This window comes from Macrotis lagotis, chromosome 4 (genome assembly GCF_037893015.1).
Source record: "Macrotis lagotis isolate mMagLag1 chromosome 4, bilby.v1.9.chrom.fasta, whole genome shotgun sequence".
Classification (NCBI taxonomy): domain Eukaryota; kingdom Metazoa; phylum Chordata; class Mammalia; order Peramelemorphia; family Peramelidae; genus Macrotis; species Macrotis lagotis.
This window is the reverse complement of record NC_133661.1, coordinates 171,730,988-171,751,470: the sequence shown is the minus strand read 5'-3', so window position 1 is coordinate 171,751,470 and position 20,483 is coordinate 171,730,988. Positions and strand designations below refer to the sequence as shown.

At 35.1% G+C, this 20,483-nt stretch overlaps 1 protein-coding gene across 4 annotated transcripts in view; it reads right to left on the bottom strand.

Moving 5' to 3' along the window:
• Positions 1-2,035: 2,035 nt before the first annotated feature.
• MYO5A (myosin VA) overlaps positions 2,036-20,483 on the bottom strand; it is a 232,828-nt gene continuing 214,380 nt past the window's right edge. For all 4 annotated transcript variants that reach the window (XM_074234660.1, XM_074234661.1, XM_074234662.1 and 1 more), the window contains 6 exons: positions 18,705-18,794; positions 16,748-16,898; positions 7,627-7,909; positions 6,203-6,377; positions 4,210-4,290; positions 2,036-3,956 (listed from right to left, as the gene is read on the bottom strand). In XM_074234660.1, the coding sequence (XP_074090761.1) occupies positions 3,804-3,956; positions 4,210-4,290; positions 6,203-6,377; positions 7,627-7,909; positions 16,748-16,898; positions 18,705-18,794 (933 nt within the window). In that variant the 3' untranslated portion in view covers positions 2,036-3,803. The remainder of the gene's footprint in view (positions 3,957-4,209; positions 4,291-6,202; positions 6,378-7,626; positions 7,910-16,747; positions 16,899-18,704; positions 18,795-20,483) is intronic.

Sequence of the window (20,483 nt, the reverse complement as noted above, 5' to 3'; positions counted from 1 at the left end):
GCCTTAATTGTTTTTCTCCTTATCCTAATTATTAGTAGTCTCCATTCTCCTAACTTGTGTTAACTTATTTGTATCTGAGTAAATATTTTATCATTGGGTAAAATACAAGCACCTTGAGAACAAGAAAGATATATATCATTTTTGCCTTTTATCCCCTGCATGTTGGGCCTGGCTCATATTGGATATTTAACAAATGTTTATTGAATTATAAGAGGTCATAATAGAAACCAATTCAGAATCACTAGGGAACAGAACATATAACATATGCACTGCACTGCTTATCTATGTCTCAGTAGAAAAAACACTGGACTAGGAAGCTATAGATCTGGATTCTGGTTCTGTCCTTGACTGTATATGGCCTTAATTAGTGAAACACTCCTCTGCCTTTCTTCAGCTCATTGACAAGATCATGGAGAAGATCAAATTTAATGTGAAAAAATTTTTTAAAAACTAGAAAATAATTAACAAATATGTATCTTATTTTTCTATTTCTCTCACCTAGAGGATTTTTTAAAGGAATCACTCTTTAATAAGTCTGAATGTATCTCTGGCTTTCCTCTATGACAGCTCAAACCTCCCTAAGGATCATCAGCCAATAGGCAGGCAATGAAAGGTTTTGTGAACATGTCATTCCTAGGATATCAGAGAAGGAAGAAAATTCCTTTATTGTTGCAATGAGAAGCTAGCAGGCACCACCAAACCTAAAAATGGTAGTCCTGGGCACTGGGAATAAGATATCTAGCTATAATGATTACAACAAAATTTCAGGCAACAAGGCATTTTGATGCCCCTTTCTCCAGAGTTTGTTGTCAAAAGATATAGCCAACTCTCAGATATTCACCACAATGTAGTGAATTAAAGAATCACCAAATGGCAAATAAATTGTGAATCATTTACACTTAGGTCTGTCCCTCTGACTTTGAATTTGGGTATATTAGTGTTTTTATAATTTAAAAAAATTAACTATCCAGGATGCATTTGCATCATAGTCCCATAGTTCCTATTGTGTGCAGCATCACCTCTCAGTCTTATAGGGAAAGACTAGTTTAAAGCATACCTACATGTGCTTTTTCTTTAATTTTTCAACTTTGTAGCACACGTCATACTTGGGATGGAGGAGATAATAAATTTTTTTTTTTAGTTTAAAAGATCCTGTATTTAAACAATAGAACTCACAGGCTTCTTATAGGAGTGACAAGACAAAGAGGGATAGCATCAAAAGATTTAATTAAATGATATTACACAGGAGATTTCCTAAAATATATGTCATATACTTTTCAAAGATAAATTAACAATCAAGGAGTCAGTGATAATCTCACTGAAGTAGTGTTTTAAATTTGTTTTTCACTTAAGACCACCCAACCTCAACATGTTTACATAAAATACCAAATTAAGTTAGCTAGGAATACAAATAAAGTCAAAATGTGCCTTTTCAAAGGATAAAAATGATTCTTGATCTATAGCAAGTAATCCTAAAGCATCAGGTCATGGAATCACAGGGTCTTGGGACTGTATACAGGCAGTCTGTATACACATTTATGTAAATCACTTGGGGAATTGTCTTTAAGAAGACTCCATACCATAGCATATCTTCAAACAAGTGTTTATCCAAATTCTTTTTGAGATCAAGTCAGTTTCCTTTCATTCTCTCTATTTTTATTCCTGATGAAGACTGTTGCCTCAATTTCAAAATCCATTTAAAAATTGATGCAAACTGGTTTGTCCAGCAGATGGCAAACTGACTTCATTAGTTAATTTCAAAGTTCCATTATAAAAGTACTTGTATCAGAGAATTTTTTAAAAATCTGGAAGAGACTTTAAACATCAATTAGAAATGAGACATCCAACTTATGACCTTCCTGACCTATTCTAGGGGCCCAGATGAGATATAGATTTATTTTAACTTATAAAAAGTGTATATAGGGTTGAATCGCCTGTCTGCTCCTATCCTTGTGTAACTGGCAGTTGACCATGAATTATTATGTTAGAAGGATGGGATCAACTAGTGATTTTAATTGTAAGCATTTCATATGGGTTTCTCATACCCTTCTGAAAAAAATATCAAAGTCCTTGATCTGGAAAAACTCCCTTAATTTATAGATGAGGAAACTAAAATGTATTAGATTAAATGACTACGATACAGTATTTTTCTTTCCATAATAAACTTTGTCATAAATTGAAAAATGTTCGTTTTCTAAACATATTTCACATTATTCTTCAATAACATAGATAATCTCACAAGAGAATCTTAAGTTATGTCATTTGACCACAAAACACTACTTGAGACTAGAGCTTATGGCAAAATCTTGAAGATTTGTTTTTATACATTTCAAAATGAGAATTTTACTAAATGAACTGAGGGGGGAAAAATCCTGGAGAGAATTCCAATTAGAATCACAGCATTAAACTTTTCCTTACAAATTTTTGTACTTCTTAAGTATCCAAGGATACTTGAGAGCAGATGCTATAGTTGCAAAGTTGAGAGTAATTAAATTTTTATTGTACATTTTCTTATTTGTTATTTATAGACTAATCTGTCTTAGGACAATCATGCAAATCAGGATCATGATTACATTCGAACCTTCTTTTCTACATACCTGACTGAGATTACGTGTCAGAGAAATGAACCAATGAACTCAATTCTAATATAAAAAAACATGCACTGTATCTCATTCAATAACTAAAACTAGACACTTGACAGAAAACTGAAGTGATATCAATTCAGCAAAAAATCTCATTATCTATCTATTTTTATATAGATAGATATAGATTTATACATATCTATATCTGTACCTATCTATATAGATATGTATATATGTACATATAAGCACATATGTATGTATATATTTATACATACACACATATAACATAATTCTGAATAAATAAGACAAATCATTTTGTTAATTCTACCCCCCTAACATATCAAATATTTTAATAAGACTCCTGAAAACAAAAATTATTCTGTTACTTCCAGTGTGCTACTTGTGCTTGGTTACCATTTTCTTGTGAGCTGATATTTGTTGGAACAATTGCATATGATCCAGTTAGAATAATGGACTGTATTGGATTGTAAACAAAATTGATAAAAGAGAATATTATTACTATAGTACCTAAGAAGAATACTGTTTACATTTAAAAGAACACTATAAGCAGCAACAGTTTAAAATGTCTGGTAAACTACAGTACAAATCAATCAATACCTACGCTATACAGCAAAGCCAAGAAATGTCTTGACACCTTATACTTTATATTATTGTGACATAATCACAAATAAGGAAGTTATTTGAAAAATTACTTTACAGATTGCCAGTTTATTTCTCCATTCCAGTTTGACAAGTTATAAACATAACTGATGGTTAAATTACTATATATTTAACTATTATTTCTTGTTCTTTCAAGTCTTCTATTTAGTCTGGAGGTGATCTTTTTTGCTCAACAATCTCATATGGAATATATGTTAGTTTATCTTATTTAAATGAAGAGCTAAAGATTTATAATGGAGTCTGGCAGGTGATGACTTTTCTTTTTCTCCATTCACCTGTATTCCAACTCTGGATGCCTGTAAGATTGGATATGGAAATGTCACTCTGAAAGCAATGTGTCACATTAGAACATGCTCTTCTATCCAGCCCAGTCCAGGTATTCTAAAGAGATTTCCAGTTATCTACGTATATAGTTTGGTAAATATGCAGAATTTTTTTCTTTTTAAAAAAGGTAATTTCAATAGCTCACTGGAAACAATGAATTCTTATTTCAAGCAAGAAACTATTGTCAGCAGCATCTGCCTGTTGATGTATCCTGGTTCAGACTCTTGCAATGAACCCCAGCCCTAAGCTGGTTGGAATTTGAATGGTTTCTAGTGCAAGGGAAGATGGATTAAAAGGAAAGGTAACAGGGAAGATATGTTTTGCATCCATGAGCAGCTGAGGAGAGTCTTTCCTATCTCGTAAACGCATCTAGAAAAATGGAAAGATAAGAAAATGGTCATCAGAGCTACAACTTATTTGATTAAAAAATTCTCTATATATACAATTTTTAAAAATCACCAATATGACAGGCAAAATTCAATGAAAATCAAAACAGAATACAAGGAAATGAAATTCTTTTCAATTAAAATATTAAATATTCATTCAAAAATCATCTAAAAGAATAAATGAATGAATGAGCAAGCCAACCAAACAATGGAGGAAATGAAATCCATTATCTTACCTGTATAGTACGTATAAACGATACAGAGACTCTTTCTTCAAATTCATTAACTGGAGTATACAAATTCAAAACTTTTACAATCTAGGAGGAAAGTAATTGTTTTTAGCTTATTATTAAATAAATAACAGTGTATTTATACTCTATCTAAAAGAAAATATTTGTTCCAATAAAATATTCATATTCTAAAATATTTTTTCCTATTTTTGTCTGTTCTTTGAAATTTGAAATTACATACTAACAAGTAGTTAGAGAAGGCCCACAGACTTTAAAAAAAATACAAAAGAAAATTGTAGATATGGGAGGCTTAAAATTATACTAAATGTTTTTATTAGGCTTGCAGTTTTGCCTATGGAAATTACAGAAATAATTTCATTGGAATGATTTGATCTGTATGAGACGGCATCCAAAGAACACTGGACCCACTTGGAAGACCTAGTTTTGAATGTCAACTCTGCCACTGAATGATCTTTGGCACTTAACCAGCATTTTCATTTAATCTTTTCAATAACCTTTTCTATGAAAACACTTTGGAAATGTAATGTACTATTTGTTTGTCTGTCTGTCTATTTATCTATCTAGCTAAATTATAAAGTTGATGAATGACCAGAATTAATTTTAAAAACTGTTGTTTGGGAGGCAGTTAGGTGGTGCAGTGGATAGAGCACTGGGAGTCAGGAGGACCTGAGTTCAAATCCAGCCTCAGACACTTAACAATTGCCTGGCTGTGTGACCTTGGGCAAGACATTCTTAACCCCATTGCCTTAAATAAAATAAATTTAAAAAAATTAAAACTGCTGTTTGGAAGCACAGGACAAAGGGCCTGTTAGAAGTCTGTGGGCAGGTACCTGTTTGAAGATGAATGGGAAAAGGGAACAGGTATTTATGAAGAAGCAAGTATGTGACAGGCCTTGTGCACTTTACAAATATGAACACAACAAGTTAGTGAAGGAGGTACAGTTATCATCCTTAACTTTTCAGTTGAAAGAACCTGAGGCAAAAAGAGGCTGTAGAACTTGTCTGGGCCACACAGTTAGTAAGTGCCTGAGGCTGTGTCTGAACACAGCTCTTCCCAATTCCCCCTAGGGCTCTATCCAAAAGATAGGTGACACTAAACCAAAAGAAGTTAGAATTAAAAAAAAAAAATAAAGTCATAAGTGACAAGTAAAATCTGATAGCCTCAGGAAGCAAAATAAATAAAAATTGCCTTGATTAATATAATGTTTATAAATGGGAAGATGCTATTTCCATTATGTAATTTATGCACAATGCAAACCAGAAACTTGTTTCTTTCTCATTGTCTCTGACAGGTGCCTGGACACTGAGAGCTTCAGGATCTATTGTATGGTCCCAGGATTAGCAAATGCTTTTCTTGGATCAGCCCTCTAGCCACAATAGAACTGATATATTCATTAAATAACTGGCCATAGAACAAATTTCTATGAATTCTATCAGACTTTCCCATAGACTTCAAAGAAAAAAATAGAAATTAGGTAAGCAGGAGTTTAAAATGAGGATAATAGTAACTGAGCTCTATCTCATCTTTTAGGGTTTTTGTGAGAATAAAGTGAGATACTACATGAAAGTGCTTCATAATTAATAAGTATATATTATAAAACTTGAACAATTTTTTAGAGTAATTTGATAAATGATCACCAAAGCTCTGTATATATTTCTTTTTAAAATGTTTTAATAACTTCATTTTAAAATAATTAGTTTCTTTCATAATTCTATTTTTATGCATTTAATGTAATTGTATTCTATTTTATGCATTTAAAGATATTATTCTGAGAAGACATCCATAGGTTTCACCTGATTTCCAAAAGGCTCCATCACATGCACACATGAACATACACACACAGACACATGTTAAAGAACCTTTGCTATAGACAGAAGGATGAACTGTTTGACCTTTTTAGTTTTTTTCAGTCCTATGATACCTCTCAGGAACACAGAATTCTGTAAAATGCTAAGTAACATTAAAAAAAAGTTTTACCTGTGCAGTAGTTAAAGCATTACACATGGAACAAATGGCTTCAGCATCTTCATCGGTTTTCTTTTTCACCTGCAGAAGCTGGGCAGCCTGAATGAGGGGCTCCAGAGTTTCTTTGGCCCCACTATTCATCAGGTTCTTGTCCCGGAGCCATTCTTCTAGCTGACTAACATTGTACCTGGTGGAGACAAGATTGAGAAGACATGTCTCATGGTTGTCAGGAATAGCTGATCAAATCTACAGCAAACTTGTCAGAATACTGACAGGCAGTATTTCTGTTCCACTTTATAATCATTTGTCCCTGAAAATCAAATCATCATAAATAGTTTCTGCCCTCGATTGTGAGAGTAAATTTTATTATGTTTAATTAAAGATGGAATTTGAACCATTTCATTAAAAAAGTAAGTGGAATGGCTTTTTATAAGCCAATGGAAACACAAAGTTTAGAAGTGACTCCTTCCTTTATGGAATAAAGGCATTCTGAAAAACCAAGTATAAAACAAATTTCTATAACATGAATCATTTCCATACTCCCACCAGAACTTTTTTTGTCTTCCATTGCAGGTTCAGAGATATGCTTTCTATTACATAATAGCATAGCATAATGTTTAGAGTGGGGAGAGGTAAAGAGATTTCTGAGGTAAAATATCTCTTCTAGCCACTGAGAGATATATAAAGTAGACACCTTGGGCCCAGAGCTTTACCCCTAACTGACCTGCCCTTAATATTGGTATTCAGAAAGAATGTGGGATGTAAGATACCACACCTAATGAAAGTACAACTGGAAGGAGATAGAAGCTACATAAAGAGGCAGAGATAGCCACCTACCTCAGGAGTTTCAGGAAGAAGCCATTGAAGTTAACATTCAGAGTTATTAATATTCAGAAAAATGAAAATAAAAGAAAAATGAATATGCTATTTGGATTTTACAATTGCTCACAGGATAGGCATTATAATTTTTATTTAAGTCATAACTCATAATAGAAGGTATGCCCAGAAGGCACTTGGTCAAGGTTAAAAGATGAAAACTTTGTTCTGGCACCAGAAGATGCTTCTCTGTATAACATGATACAATACACATAGAAAAATATAGTGTTAAGAGAAGTAATCTGGATTGAGATGCTGTTGTACATATTAATATGTGTGGTTTTTTCTTAGAACAGAGGGGTATTGTAGAAATATACATATGTAAAATAACATGAACTTTCCCCCAATAAATATGTAATAACATAAAGTCTTCTAAATATAGATATCTTCAATTTATACTCTAATGCTTTCTTCTGAAATATTATAACTTAGTAATTTGAAGTTCTGAATATGTTAGTAGTTATCAGAGTAAGTTCAAAAAATGTCCAAGATAATGTACCCCCCGCCCAGTTTTCTGGGTATTTGGATTTTAAAGGAGACAAGGACTAGCATTTGCTCACCTGATCTGCATGCCTTTGCTCCAAGAGCACATATCCTTTCGTAGGAGAAGATTATTCAAAGTAATGGCACCCACAATGTAGAACATCTGCTTAACCACTTGCTTAATCAATTCTGGATCCATTCCATGCTGACACATGACTGAATGGAAGGAGTTAAGTTGCCGAAGGATGGAGTCCAGTGTATAGGTACCTTCATCTGCAATACTGGAGGTCCTCTTCCTTAGCCCAGTGGGCTTCACTCCAGATACACCCTGGATGGTTTCATGCTCCAGCATGCCAGAAACTGGTTTGGGAAAAGAACAGAGTCACAACAACTGGAAAGGTACAAACTGCAAGGTTTAAGTGTTAAAATAAAAGACAAGTAAAGAAACATATTTATGCTGTGTGAAAACAATCTGAACTAAGATATTACATGTAAAGTGTTACTTTTAGGAAAAAGGGCTTCAGGGGTTTCTAAATTGGAGTACTAAATAAAATAGCTAATAAGAAGAAATATCATAATGGCTGGTTTTATATATATACATACACACATATGTATACACACATACATATACACACACACACATCACATATATATTATAAATAGATAGAAATTTAGAGTTTCAAAAGTGTTCCACAAATATAATTTGATTTGATCCTCACAACAGCCCTGTGAGGTTAGTACTATTATTATCCTGATTTTACAAATAAAAAAACTGAGGCAGAGAGGTTGTCCAGAGTCATATAGCTAGTACATGTCAGAAAAGATCTGAACTCGGGTCCTTCTGACAAAAGATCCAGCACTCTATCCATTGCTCCTTAGAAAGATGATCTCTGAGATACATTCCAACACTAGGATAATCTAATTCTAATGCTGTCCTAATTTTTTTTTAAGATTTTTTGTAAGGCAATGGGGGTTAAGTGGCTTGCCCAAGGCCACACAGCTAGGTAATTATTAAGTGTCTGAGGCCGCATTTGAACTCAGGTGCTCCTGACTCCAGAGCCAGTGCTCTATCCACTGCTCCACCTAGCTGCCCCATGTCCTAATTTTTCTAATGAATGTTCTCTGCAAATTGCAATCTCTGCTTTTTCCAGTTTTCTATTCAAGTATATAGTATGCAAATCTTTCCCTTTCCTGAATCTTAGTCCTGTTCATTTCCTATTTATTTAACTCTGGAGGTTGCAAATTACTTTTAGGAGTTATCAATGCCAAGTTCTTTTAGAAAGCAATTATCTGCTTGAGACAAGTTGTCATTTTGGTGGAAAATGATTTGTCTATTTTTCTGATTACTTTGAATTTACTTCAGAAACATTCTGTATTTATCCATCCACTTTCTGCTTGTTTCCTCACAGTAGGAGTTTCAAAGGCAAGGCCTATTATTATTTTTTGTATCTCTAGAACCTAGCACTCTGTAGGTACTTCATAAATGATCACATAATAGATAAAAGCTATTGGACTTAAAATGTGAGCCTATGTGATCAATGTATATTTTCATCAATAGGGGTGATAAATTTACCTTTCTGGTTTCAAAAAAGATCTATGAGAGCAGGAGCTTGTTGATTTTATAATCTGCTAGGGCATTAGCCAAAGATTAAAAGATCTAAATTTCAAGACAAGATGTCTCCCCATGATGTTGTGAGGACCAAATAATAAAATATTTGCAAAGTACATAGAATGCTATATTAACTATTATAATCTCAAAATACAAATAAGAGAAGTGGAGACAAAGAGTTTTTTGGGGTTTTTTTAAGGTTTTTGCAAGGTAAATGTGTTTAAAGTGGCTTGCCCAAGGCCATACAGCTAGGTAATTATTAAGTGTCTGAGGCCGGATTTGAACCTAGGTACTCCTGACTGCAGGGCAGGTGCTTTATCCACTATGCCACCTAGCTGCCCCTAAAACTATTGCTCTTAATGTGCACAATGTTCTCTTGGTTCTGCTAACTTCATTCAGCATTAGTTCACGTAGGTTTATCCAGACTTTTCTGAAGTCTGCTCACTCTGGTGATTTTATTTATGATTTTCTACAGAGTTCATAGTACTCTGTTACAGTCATACAATATAATTTGTTCAAGCCATTTCCCAATTGATGGACATACCTTCAATTTCCAAACCTTTGCCACTACAAAAAGAACTGTACAAATATTTTTGAATATGTGACTCTTTCCCTTTTTTTATTATCTTTTTGGAATATAGACATAGTGGTAGTAATGTTGGATAAAAGAGTATGCACAGTATTACAGCTCTTTGGGCATGGTTCCAAATTGCTCTGTAGAATGTTTAGTTTTTAAGTGATTTTTTTTTAAAAAAGTACTCCATAAATTTTTTTAATTAAAAAAGTGCTATATGAGTATTATTATTGATAATATTTTGTGGCAAATTTAATAATTACTGGCAATAGGGGCTCTTCTAGAATATATTTCAGGGAGAAAGTCCTCTGAAATCTTTGATGAATGTCAATGAGAATGTCATTTTATCTTGATCAGGTAAGATAATACATTTTCAGTTTTAAAAAAAAAGACTGTAAGTTGTTAGTGTATACTTGCTTTCATATAAAAGCAAAAGGCAAACATCCTACCCACCCTAAAATATAAGTGATTAAATTGAAGTTGTATTCATTCAACTGAGATCAATGTATACCATGGAAACAATATAAAGACTAAAAGAATGCCTTCTGTGGGAGGTGGGGGGAAGGAAGCAAGAATGGGGGGAAAATTACAAAACTCAAAATAAATAAAATCTTTCTTAAAAAAATTAAAGGTGTATTGCCTTTGGTTTTTGAAACATTTTTTATATTATTTTATTTTTTATTTTGAACTTTTTGAATTTTTTATAATTTTTCCCCTAATCTAGCTTCCCTCCCCCCCCACCCCCCACAGAAGGCAGTCTATTAGTCTTTAACATTGTTTCCATGGTATACATTGATCTAAGTTGAATGTGATGAGAGAGAAATCATATCCTTAAGGAAGAAAAATAAAGTACTATGCCTGATTGTTGCACTAATGGAATGAGCAAGTCCATCAACATCAAGGTTAGTCATCACCCCATGTTGCTGCTAAGGTGCACAATGTTCCTATGGTTCTGCTCATCTTGCTCAGCATCAGTCCATGCAAATATTTACAGACTTCCCTGAATTCCCATCCCTCCTGACTTCTAATAGAACAATAGTGTTCCATCACATACATATACCACATTTTGTTAAGCCATTCCCCAATTGAAGGACATTTCCAATTCTTTGCCACAACCAGAGATGCTATGAATATTTTTGTACAAGTGATGTTTTTTATACATTACTAAAATATTCTTGTTTAAGAGTAAACATAATACCCCCTCCCCCGAAAAAATATAGACACTCATGAGAATTAAAGTAAAGGAAAGAGAGTTATCAGCTTCCTTTAACTCCATTCTACATCTGAGGGATTTGTTTTCCTCAGAGAGCTTTCTTATCTCCTTTCCCATCTGGCCAATTCTGCTTTTTATAGCATTCTTCTCAATTTTGAACTGTTTTATCCATTTGGCCTATGCTGGGTTTTTTTGGGGGGGGGTTTAGGTTTTTGCAAGGCAATGGGGTTAAGTGGCTTGCCCAAGGCCACACAGCTAGGTAACTATTGTCTGAGGCTGGATTTGAACTCAGGTACTCCTGACTCCAGGGCCAGTGCTCTATCCACTGTGCCACCTAGCTGCCCCATCATGTTGGGTTTTAACATGTTATTTTCTTCAGCATTTTTTTTTTGTATCTCCTTGACTAAGCTGCTGACTTCTTTTTCATGTTTTTCCTGTATTTCTTTTCCATCTCCCTTACTTGATTTTCAAAATTTTTTTTGAGCTGTCACTGCCTGAGCCCAACTTTGGTTTTTCATGGAGTCTTTAGATGCAGGAGCTTGTACTTCCTCATCTTCAAACTGAGTATTTTGATACTTCTTGGGATCATAGACAAAGAATTTCTCAATGGTGTTCCTCTCTTTTTCTCTGTTTACTTATTTCTCCAGCCTGTGCTTGGTTTTGGGGTACTTCTTGAGTTTTTGAGTATTATTGGGACACCTGCTTTGGGTTTTTTTTGGGGGACACCCCACTGGGACCTTTATTCTTCCAAGGTCTTATGCTCTCTCTCTCTCCCTTTTTTTTTTTAAGGTTTTCGCAAGGCAATGGGGTTAAGTGGCTTGCCCAAGGCCACATAGCTAGGTAATTATTAAGTGTCTGAGACTGGATTTGAACCCAGGTACTCCTGACTCCAGGGCCGGTGCTTTATGCACTGTACCACCTAGCCACCCCGGTCTTATGTTCTCTTGACTGAGCTTTGATAGAAGATGATCACTGGCACTCCTCTCTGCCCTGGAGCTGCCCTGCTATCTTAGTATGGACAGCCAAACTGCAACCTGGATCAGAGTGTGGGCAACCAGCAGAGTCTTGCCCCAGGGAGAGCAGAGAGATTTCTGCAGTCTCCCCAACCCCCTTACCATCTGTGGGCTGTGCTCTGGAAGTACAGGCTGGTTTCCCCAGATTTCTGCTGCAGGTTCTTGCCACAGGCTGCTCTGAGGCCAGTGCTCCTCACTCGACACTCATTCTGGTGCAGCAGAGTTCTCTCACCTCCCCTTCAAGCTGTTCCCAGTGATCCCCAGGCTGGACTGAGCTGGAGTGCCCTGAGCTGTAGCCAGAACTTTTTTCCAACCCCTAGTCCTGCTGAAACACATCTTTCCTGTGGAAGTTCTAAGTTATCTTGGATTGGGAAAATGTATCACTCAGTCTTTCTGTGGGTTCTGCCCCTCTAAATTTTGGCTAGAGTCATAATTTGATGGCTTTTGGAGTTTACTGGGAAATGCTGCCTTCATGCTGCGATCTTGACTCCTGGTTTTTGAAAGTTAAGTGAAAACTTTAAAAATTAAAGGAGACTGATAAAATATGAATAGAAACTTCAAAGCGGGGCAGCTAGGTGATGCAGTGGATAGAGCACTGGCCTTGGAGTCAGGAGTACATGAGTTCAAATCTGGCCTCAGACACTTAATAATTACCTAGCTGTGTGGCCTTGGGCAAACCACTTAACCCCATTGTCTTGAAAAATCTAAAAAAACAACAAAAAAAATTTCAAAGCAAGAGCTTTTTTTGAATTTTTCCTTATTACCCAGTTTGTTACTTTTTTTGTACATGTGACTTGTCTTTTAAAAAATGTCACTTACACTTAAGAAAATCATCAAGGCTCTAATTAGACATTGTTTTCTATTTCCTATCCATACTTAATGAAGAAAAAGAAATGTATAAAATAGAAAATAGTATAGTGTTAAGCTTTATGCATGCTATAGTGATGTCAGAATGAGAAAGACAAACAAATAAAAAAGGAAGGAACAAGGGAGCAGTTTTGATGAAAAATTTGCTTGGTATAATTAATTCAAAATCTTTTCCCTTATGCCTTTAACGCCTATGCACTAATTGGGTTCTTTTCAATTTCTTAATTTGCACTTCCTTAACTTAACCAGTCAAAACTGGTTATTGTATAGAAGTCAAAAGCAAACCTTTTGAATGGCAATAGTCATTTTTTGTATAAATGGAAGAGTTCACTTTGCTAAATTTTCTATGCTCCTCTAACTTGGACTAGCTTCTGTCTTTTCAAAGTTCAAGGAGGTCTTTTAGGGAGGAATTTTATACTCCTCATAAACCTTTATGCTCAGAGTTTGCTAATTGCTAGGTATTTTGGAAAATGGGGGTGGCAGAATTAAGAATAAAGAAAGGAAATGGTGAAAGAATTGGGAAAAACTTGCTCCAGTAATATGGAAGAAAGTAGAAATGAAGCCAGAAACAGTATGCTAAGGATATGCCCATGTTTTGTTGTTTAATTGTTTTAGTAGTATCTGACTCTCAGTGACCCCATTTAGAGTTTCTTGGCAAAGATATTGGAGTTGTTTGCCCTTTCCTTTTCCAGTTCACTTTACAGATGAAGAAACTGAGGCAAAGAGAGTGAAGTGAGTTGCCCAAGGTCACACAGCTACTAAGTATCTGAGGCCAGATTTGAACTCAGGAAGATTATGTTAGAGAGGAGTTGTACATTATTTTTAATAGTTCACTGTTTTCATTGCTTGATGTTTCTACTTTCCCTCAGGTACTTATCACAAACTTTCACCTATCCAAAGGTACAAACAAGCCCATCCTAATGCAAAAGGACAATGAAGGTACACATAAGTAAATTGAACAAGAATGTACACACTCAGTTGGGAATGTCAGGAATTCTATGTGTGTGTGTGTGTGTGTGTGTGTGTGTGTGTGTATGTGTGTGTATATATATATATATATATATATATATACACACACATATATATATTCATATATATTCTTTACCTGAAGGTGGATATACATGCATATATGTAAATACTATCTCTTGCTCTGCAGAGAGGAATAGGTTCCCATGCAGGCCACAACAGCAAGAAGACAGTCTACGCTCAGTCACCAGAATCACCTGCTCTGTCTTCTTATAAATCCATTATAATTTACACAGTCCTCAATTATTTCAAAGTGTCTCCAATCTTTAAAGTCGTAATGCCAGAGGCTGTTGCTCTGGTATCAGATCTCAGCCTGATAACTCTATTTCAAGGATATTTTAAGTAACATAGCTCTAAGTCCATCAGCAGGGCAAAGTAAAGAAGTGTTATCTCCCAACTTTCTAAACTTGTTGGACACCAAGGCTGGCAATTTAGCTGTCATCCCTACTTGCTCAACTTCTCTCACCCACATGCAACCTATTGACACAGCCTGTTTGTCATCTCTGCCCTCATCATGTCTCTCACATAAGCCTCTCTCTTCTCTGTCACCTGCCTAGCCTGAAATAAACAACTGGAGTCGCTGATGGGCTGCATTTTTACTTCAGGACTGCCTCCATAGTGCTGCCTAAGTGACTTCTCATAGATGCAGAAGATTCTAGGATCCTAGATTTAGTGTAGGAAGGCCTCTAAAGAAATCATCAAGTCCAATTCCTTTACTTTTTAAGTGAAGAAACTAAAATTAGGGAAAGTCAAGTGACTTGGACAGAGTCAAACTACTATGAAATAAGAGACAGTATTTGAACCTGGGACATCCCGATTCCAAGTCCAGCATTATTTGACCATGCCACTCCCCTACTCCAATTTCAGTGACAACTTAATATTACTATTATCTCTAGGATCAAATTTAAACTCTTCTGTTAAGTTGGGGATTTTTTAGTTGTGAAAGTTTAAATGACTTTTCCAGGGTCATAAAAATTATTGAGTGTCTGGAGCTAGATTTGAACTCAGAAAGATCATATTGGTTTGTTCTCTGTCCCTTATAGAGGACATTGTACCTTTTGAATGGATGTCCCATGAACCTGGAATTTGCTCCTTCCTCAATAAAATCTCATTCTTCCATCAAGATGAAACCTTCCATACAAAACTTTTCCTGACTCCCTTAACTGCTAAAACTCCCTCTCCAATCTACTCTGCATATAATTATTTTATATTTATTCTCATCATATTTTCTTTATATTTTTGTATGGACTTGTCTTTTCCAGTAGAATGTAAGCTTTTTTAGTAGGAATTGTTTCATTCATTATATTTTTATTCTAGCATCTAGGACTATGTTATTACTGTTCAATTGTGTACAATTCTTTGTGACCATATTGTCCATGGGGGTTTTTTGGCAAGGATACTAGAGTGGTTTGCCATTTTCTTCTCCAGTGGATTAAGGCAAACAGAGGTTAAGTGACATGCCCAGGGTCACACAGCTAGTAGATGTCTAAAGACACATTTGAACTCGGGTCTTCCTCACTCCAGACCCAGAGTTCTATCCACTAAGTCATCTAGGTATCTCTAGGATATAGGAGGATAATATGTATAGTATAGCAGAACAAATTTTTAGGTGCCTGTAACAATGAGCAAGTCTAGCCTCCATAATTTCTGTAAAGTACATCTTAATTTTAAATTAGATTAATTTTTAAATTAATTTGAAAAGAGAGAAGCTATTAGTATATATCAAAATGTAAACAAATATTATAGTGTAGTAGAAAGAATACTGAATTTGGAATCAGAGGACCTGGGTTCAAATATTGGCTTTACTTGTATCTGTGTAACATTAGACAAATGATTTAACCTCTGTGGGTTTTGATTTTATGTATAAAATAAAGGTGGTGGTCTTGATGACTAAGGTCCCTTCCAGCTCTAAATCTGTGATCTTATTGTCTTGTGATAACTTATAACAAAAGTATGGGGTGATTAAGAAACATTCCAAGTTAACAATGACTGTGAGAACAGCTAAAACACCAGCCCTGGAGTCTGGAGGACCAGACCTGAGTGCAAATCTAGCCTCAGACACTTAAAAACTTACTTAGCTATGCAATCCCGGGCAAGTCACTTAACCCCATGCCTTGCAAAAAAAAAAAAAAATGGTTGTAAGAACCATAGGGACCTGCCTTGACTTCAGAACTCATGTCAACTGGGTCAGAAGGGTCAAACTCACTGCTTGCTGGTTACCAGAAGCTCCAAGGATTTTTGAATTAGATTAAAATGTAATTTAAAACTGTCTTACAGAACAAATAAAAATAATAAAATATAACATAGATAATGTTAATTTGAGGTTTTCTAAGTTCATATGCAGCTGCAGGGATCCATTTCATTTGAGTTTGACATTAATGATATAGATAATATATTCAATAGTTTTCTAATTAGATTCATGGTCAGAAATGCTTGTCAGTGAGAATCGGAGTGAAATTTAATTACAAAAACCTTCTGGGGTGGGGTAAGGGGGAGGGAAGCAAGATTGGGGGAAAAATTGTAAAACTCTAAATAAAACTTTTCTGAAATTTAAAAAAAAACCCAAACCTTTACCTAATCTGTATTAGAATTTAACAACAAAATGTATTTAGATGTTCTCTCATTAGAGAAACATCTCGGGAGAATTTTTAGGCTTACAAATATCTAGGTGAATACTCATGTTGCCAAGGGCTGCCACATTTTACTTTAATGACAGGAAGAGGTTAGATCTTAAGAGGAGATTTGTTAATAGGTGAAAATTTCCAGGGGGGCTCATTCTGCACCATTTACTTATTGTTGAGTGCTTCAACAGATGGAGTCTACTTTCAACATAGTATTCTCACAGAACAGTATCATTCTTAGCCATCATAATATTTCATTAGCCTTTCCATCTTACCAATCATTGGCTGAAGGATGTTTTCTAATACTCGAACAAGTTGCTGGTAGATCTGAATCGCCAAGTCACTCAGCACTTGCCGGTACTCAGCTAGGTCAAAGTTGGTGAGGCAGTGTTCATTCTGGCGAGGTGTATTGTGCTTCATAAATCCCTAAATTGTAAGGCAAGTTTGATTTTCAAGAAGCAAAATGCAACTTTCTTTTCCCAATTTTAGCATAATTCTCCAATTTCCCTTTCCTTGGTAAGAGAAATTAGTTCCTCCCCTCTTCTACTTCCTTTCCATTTCTGTGATCCAAGACCTTCCCATACACACCTGGATGATTAGAACTAGAACCATTCCTGCTTCAATTTTTCTTGCTTATGACTGTTAGAATAATCTCTCTCAAAAGTTAATGTTAATTGTTTGCTTCTTATTGTCTACAGGGAACAAATCTAAATTGGTTAATCTACCAGAAAGAGCTCTGTCACCTTTTCCTACCAGCAAAATAAATAAATAAAAATTAAAATTGAGGAGTAGAGTAGGGATGTATGAAAAATCCAAGGCTTAGCAGACACTTGGATTTTTTAAAATGCCAGCCTCACTGCAACACACTAAAATATTGGAGGCCTTGATCATTAATCTCTAAGAACTAATACTAACAGGAACAAAAGGATACTACCATTGTCAAACAAACTGCTAAATAGGAAGAGATTTGTGATGATCTATTATTAAGGTTTTTCCACTTGTGAGACATAACTATGTCCATACTGTACAAGTTTACATGCATGTGGCTATGATATAGAAAAAGCTTCCTTAAGCAAAAATAGGTGTTTTGACAGTACTTGTTTAAATGGGATGCTAGACACAGAGAAGCAGAGGTCAAGTGTTTAACAATAGACTCTCAGGGAAATGCATGCAAGAAATACTTTTAGGCTTAATCTGCACTTTTAGCATTTTCTCTCTCACGTAATAACAAACTCATTTGTCGAATTTACAAATTTCCAAGGTGTAGATGCTCATGCTGAAAATTTAACAAGTGACTTTCATGACTGAATTCCAGTAAAACCATGGGCAGTTCTCATTTTTTTTTCCTACTTCATGTTTTGTGGTTCTATTCACTTCCTGTTATTGGTGATCTATATTTCATTTCTTCTCATCTTTTAACTGTTCATTCAATGATTTTAACTGGATATCTAAATAAATGAAGAGCCTTTGTTCAACTGTTATCAATTTAACATACTTTAATTCCTTTTAGTGCAGCTTCCTTCAAAAGATTATGAGCTTTTTTTTTTGAGAGCAGAATGGGTTGACCAGACTTTAGTACCCTTCCCATGCAAAGACTATCTTATCTAAACTTTTAATCTGTATCAATCAACTAGTACAAGACCCAGGCCCCAACAATAGTTGAATTTGAATATCCTCTGACTTGGGTTCACCAACAGAATCTGGTATGTACACAGTGGGCACTCCACAATATTCTGAATCCTCTTGGCTCTGTTAAGTGGGCAAATTCCAAGCTTTACAAAGTCGGCCCTACACTTTCTTGAAGACTGAGACTATATATTTTTTCATGCCTTTGTGCTTCTAGTTCCTTGGATATTTCCAAGGTATGTAATATTTACTGAACTGAATTCTCTTGAGGAAAAACCAAATAAGTGATGAATATACCTAACTACAATTAGGCCCAAGACAAGTACTGAAAATAAATAGCCAAAAAAAGTTTTTATTATTTTTGTTCCTTCTAAAGACTATTCCATTGTCTTTCTTCAGATTTCAGCTGTGTGCTGGAGAGTTCATTTCATCTGCTATGCTACCTCTGAAAATAAAACTCTGGGAGTGAGGAGGTTGTCAAGGGCTCATTGTACATGTGCAACAAATATTAAACAGTAATTTCTAATGCTCCAAACCATGTTGAATCCTACCTTCTAAAAGTGAACACGTAAAAACTTCATAAACATTAGGGAAAGGTATTCTCACCTCTTCTCCACTGTATTGCTTTAAACAGTGCAAAAATCGGCATGTGTTTGATAACCAGAAGGACACAGTTTCAAAATCATCACCTCTTTTCTGAAATAGAAAAAAAAAAAAAAAAGGTAATTCTAAGTCTGGTTTTTCGAGGAAAAGGGGGGATTTGAAAGAACTGAAAACAATCCTGCCTACTGTCACTAAGTCACTATACAGATAATATACAATCATTTATTTTACAGATGGAAATGTATGTTGTTTGAATAGCTTCCGATAATGGATTACTTTGCAAGTTTCATGGGGAACTTGCCATTTTACCTGTTCTAGATTTCTTTTTCTCTCAAGAGAACAAGCACCCCTAATCTACTCAGTAATTAAGTCAGGAAAAAAATTGTTAAAAAATACAAGGCAATCCCTGTGGCTTCATGACTTGATCCTTTCTACTACCAAAATTCCCTTCCCAGGACTGACCACTTACATGATGAGAGGTAGGAAATGAAGGAAAGTTTCTAGAACTGTCATTTATCCCTCCTCCTAAACAGTGCTACTCTCTAAAATCCCAAAATTTATCTCATTTTGGTAAAATTCTTAACTCCCTTTTCTCAATCCCACATAGGCTCTTGTCTATGTTGCACTAAAAGTCCCCCACATTTTGTCTCAGCTCCACTGTCTAATTGGTCAAGTTAACCAGAATATATATTTGCTGCTAAATACAAATAAAAACTCTAAGTTTTGGGGAAACAAGTACCATGGAAATATTTTCCCTACAAGTCTTGAAAGAATAAAGAAAAAGAATGAAATAGCCAGCAAAATTATTTGAAAAAACAAGTTTATGGACTCAATCATGTTAAGGACTCAAGTCTATTGTCATTTTTTTAAAGGTTTTTGTAAGGCAAATGGGGTTAAGTTGCTTGCCCAAGGTCATACAGCTAGGTAATTATTAAGTGTCTGAGGCTGGATTTGAACCCAGGTACTCCTGACTCCAAGGCTGGTGCTCTATCCATTGCGCCACCTAGCCACCCCAGTCATTTTTATTATATTGGCACAATCTAACCATGAACAATTAATGTTTCTCCATCTAAATTTCTGTCAAAATCATTTTGTCATTTTGTCCATAATTTCTCTGTCCATCTCTTCCTATTGAGTTTTAATGGTAATATATATGAAGTATGATGAATGATGTGGTTTTATTTTCTACACTGATATTCATCATATTAAATATTTCAATTAACTTTTTTTTTTTTAGATTTTTACAAGGCAAATGGGGTTAAGTGGCTTGCCCAAGGACACACAGCTAGGTAATTAAGTGTCTGAGACCAGATTTGAACCCAGGTACTCCTGACTCCAAAGCCGGTGCTTTATCCACTACGCCACCTAGCAGCCCCCCACTATGCCACCTAGCAGCCCCTCAATTAACTTTTAATTGAATCTGTAGGATTCTCCAAGACCATCATATCATTTGCAAAAGGTTATCCCTTTCATTTTCTCATACTTAATTTCTTCATCTCTCTTTTTTTTTTGCTACAGCTAAGTAGCTAGATCAAGCAATAGTGATAATAATTGTCATCCATGACTTACTCCTGATTTTACTTTTAAGATTTTATTTATTTTGAGCTTTATAATTCTTTCCCTAATCTTCCTTTCCCTAACCTTCCCCCACACCCCACAGAAGGCAATCTGTTAGTCTATATATTGCTTCCATGGTATACATTGAACTAAGTTGAATGTGATGAGAGAGAAATCATATCCTTAAGGAAGAAAAAATAAAGTATAAGAGATAGCAGAATTACA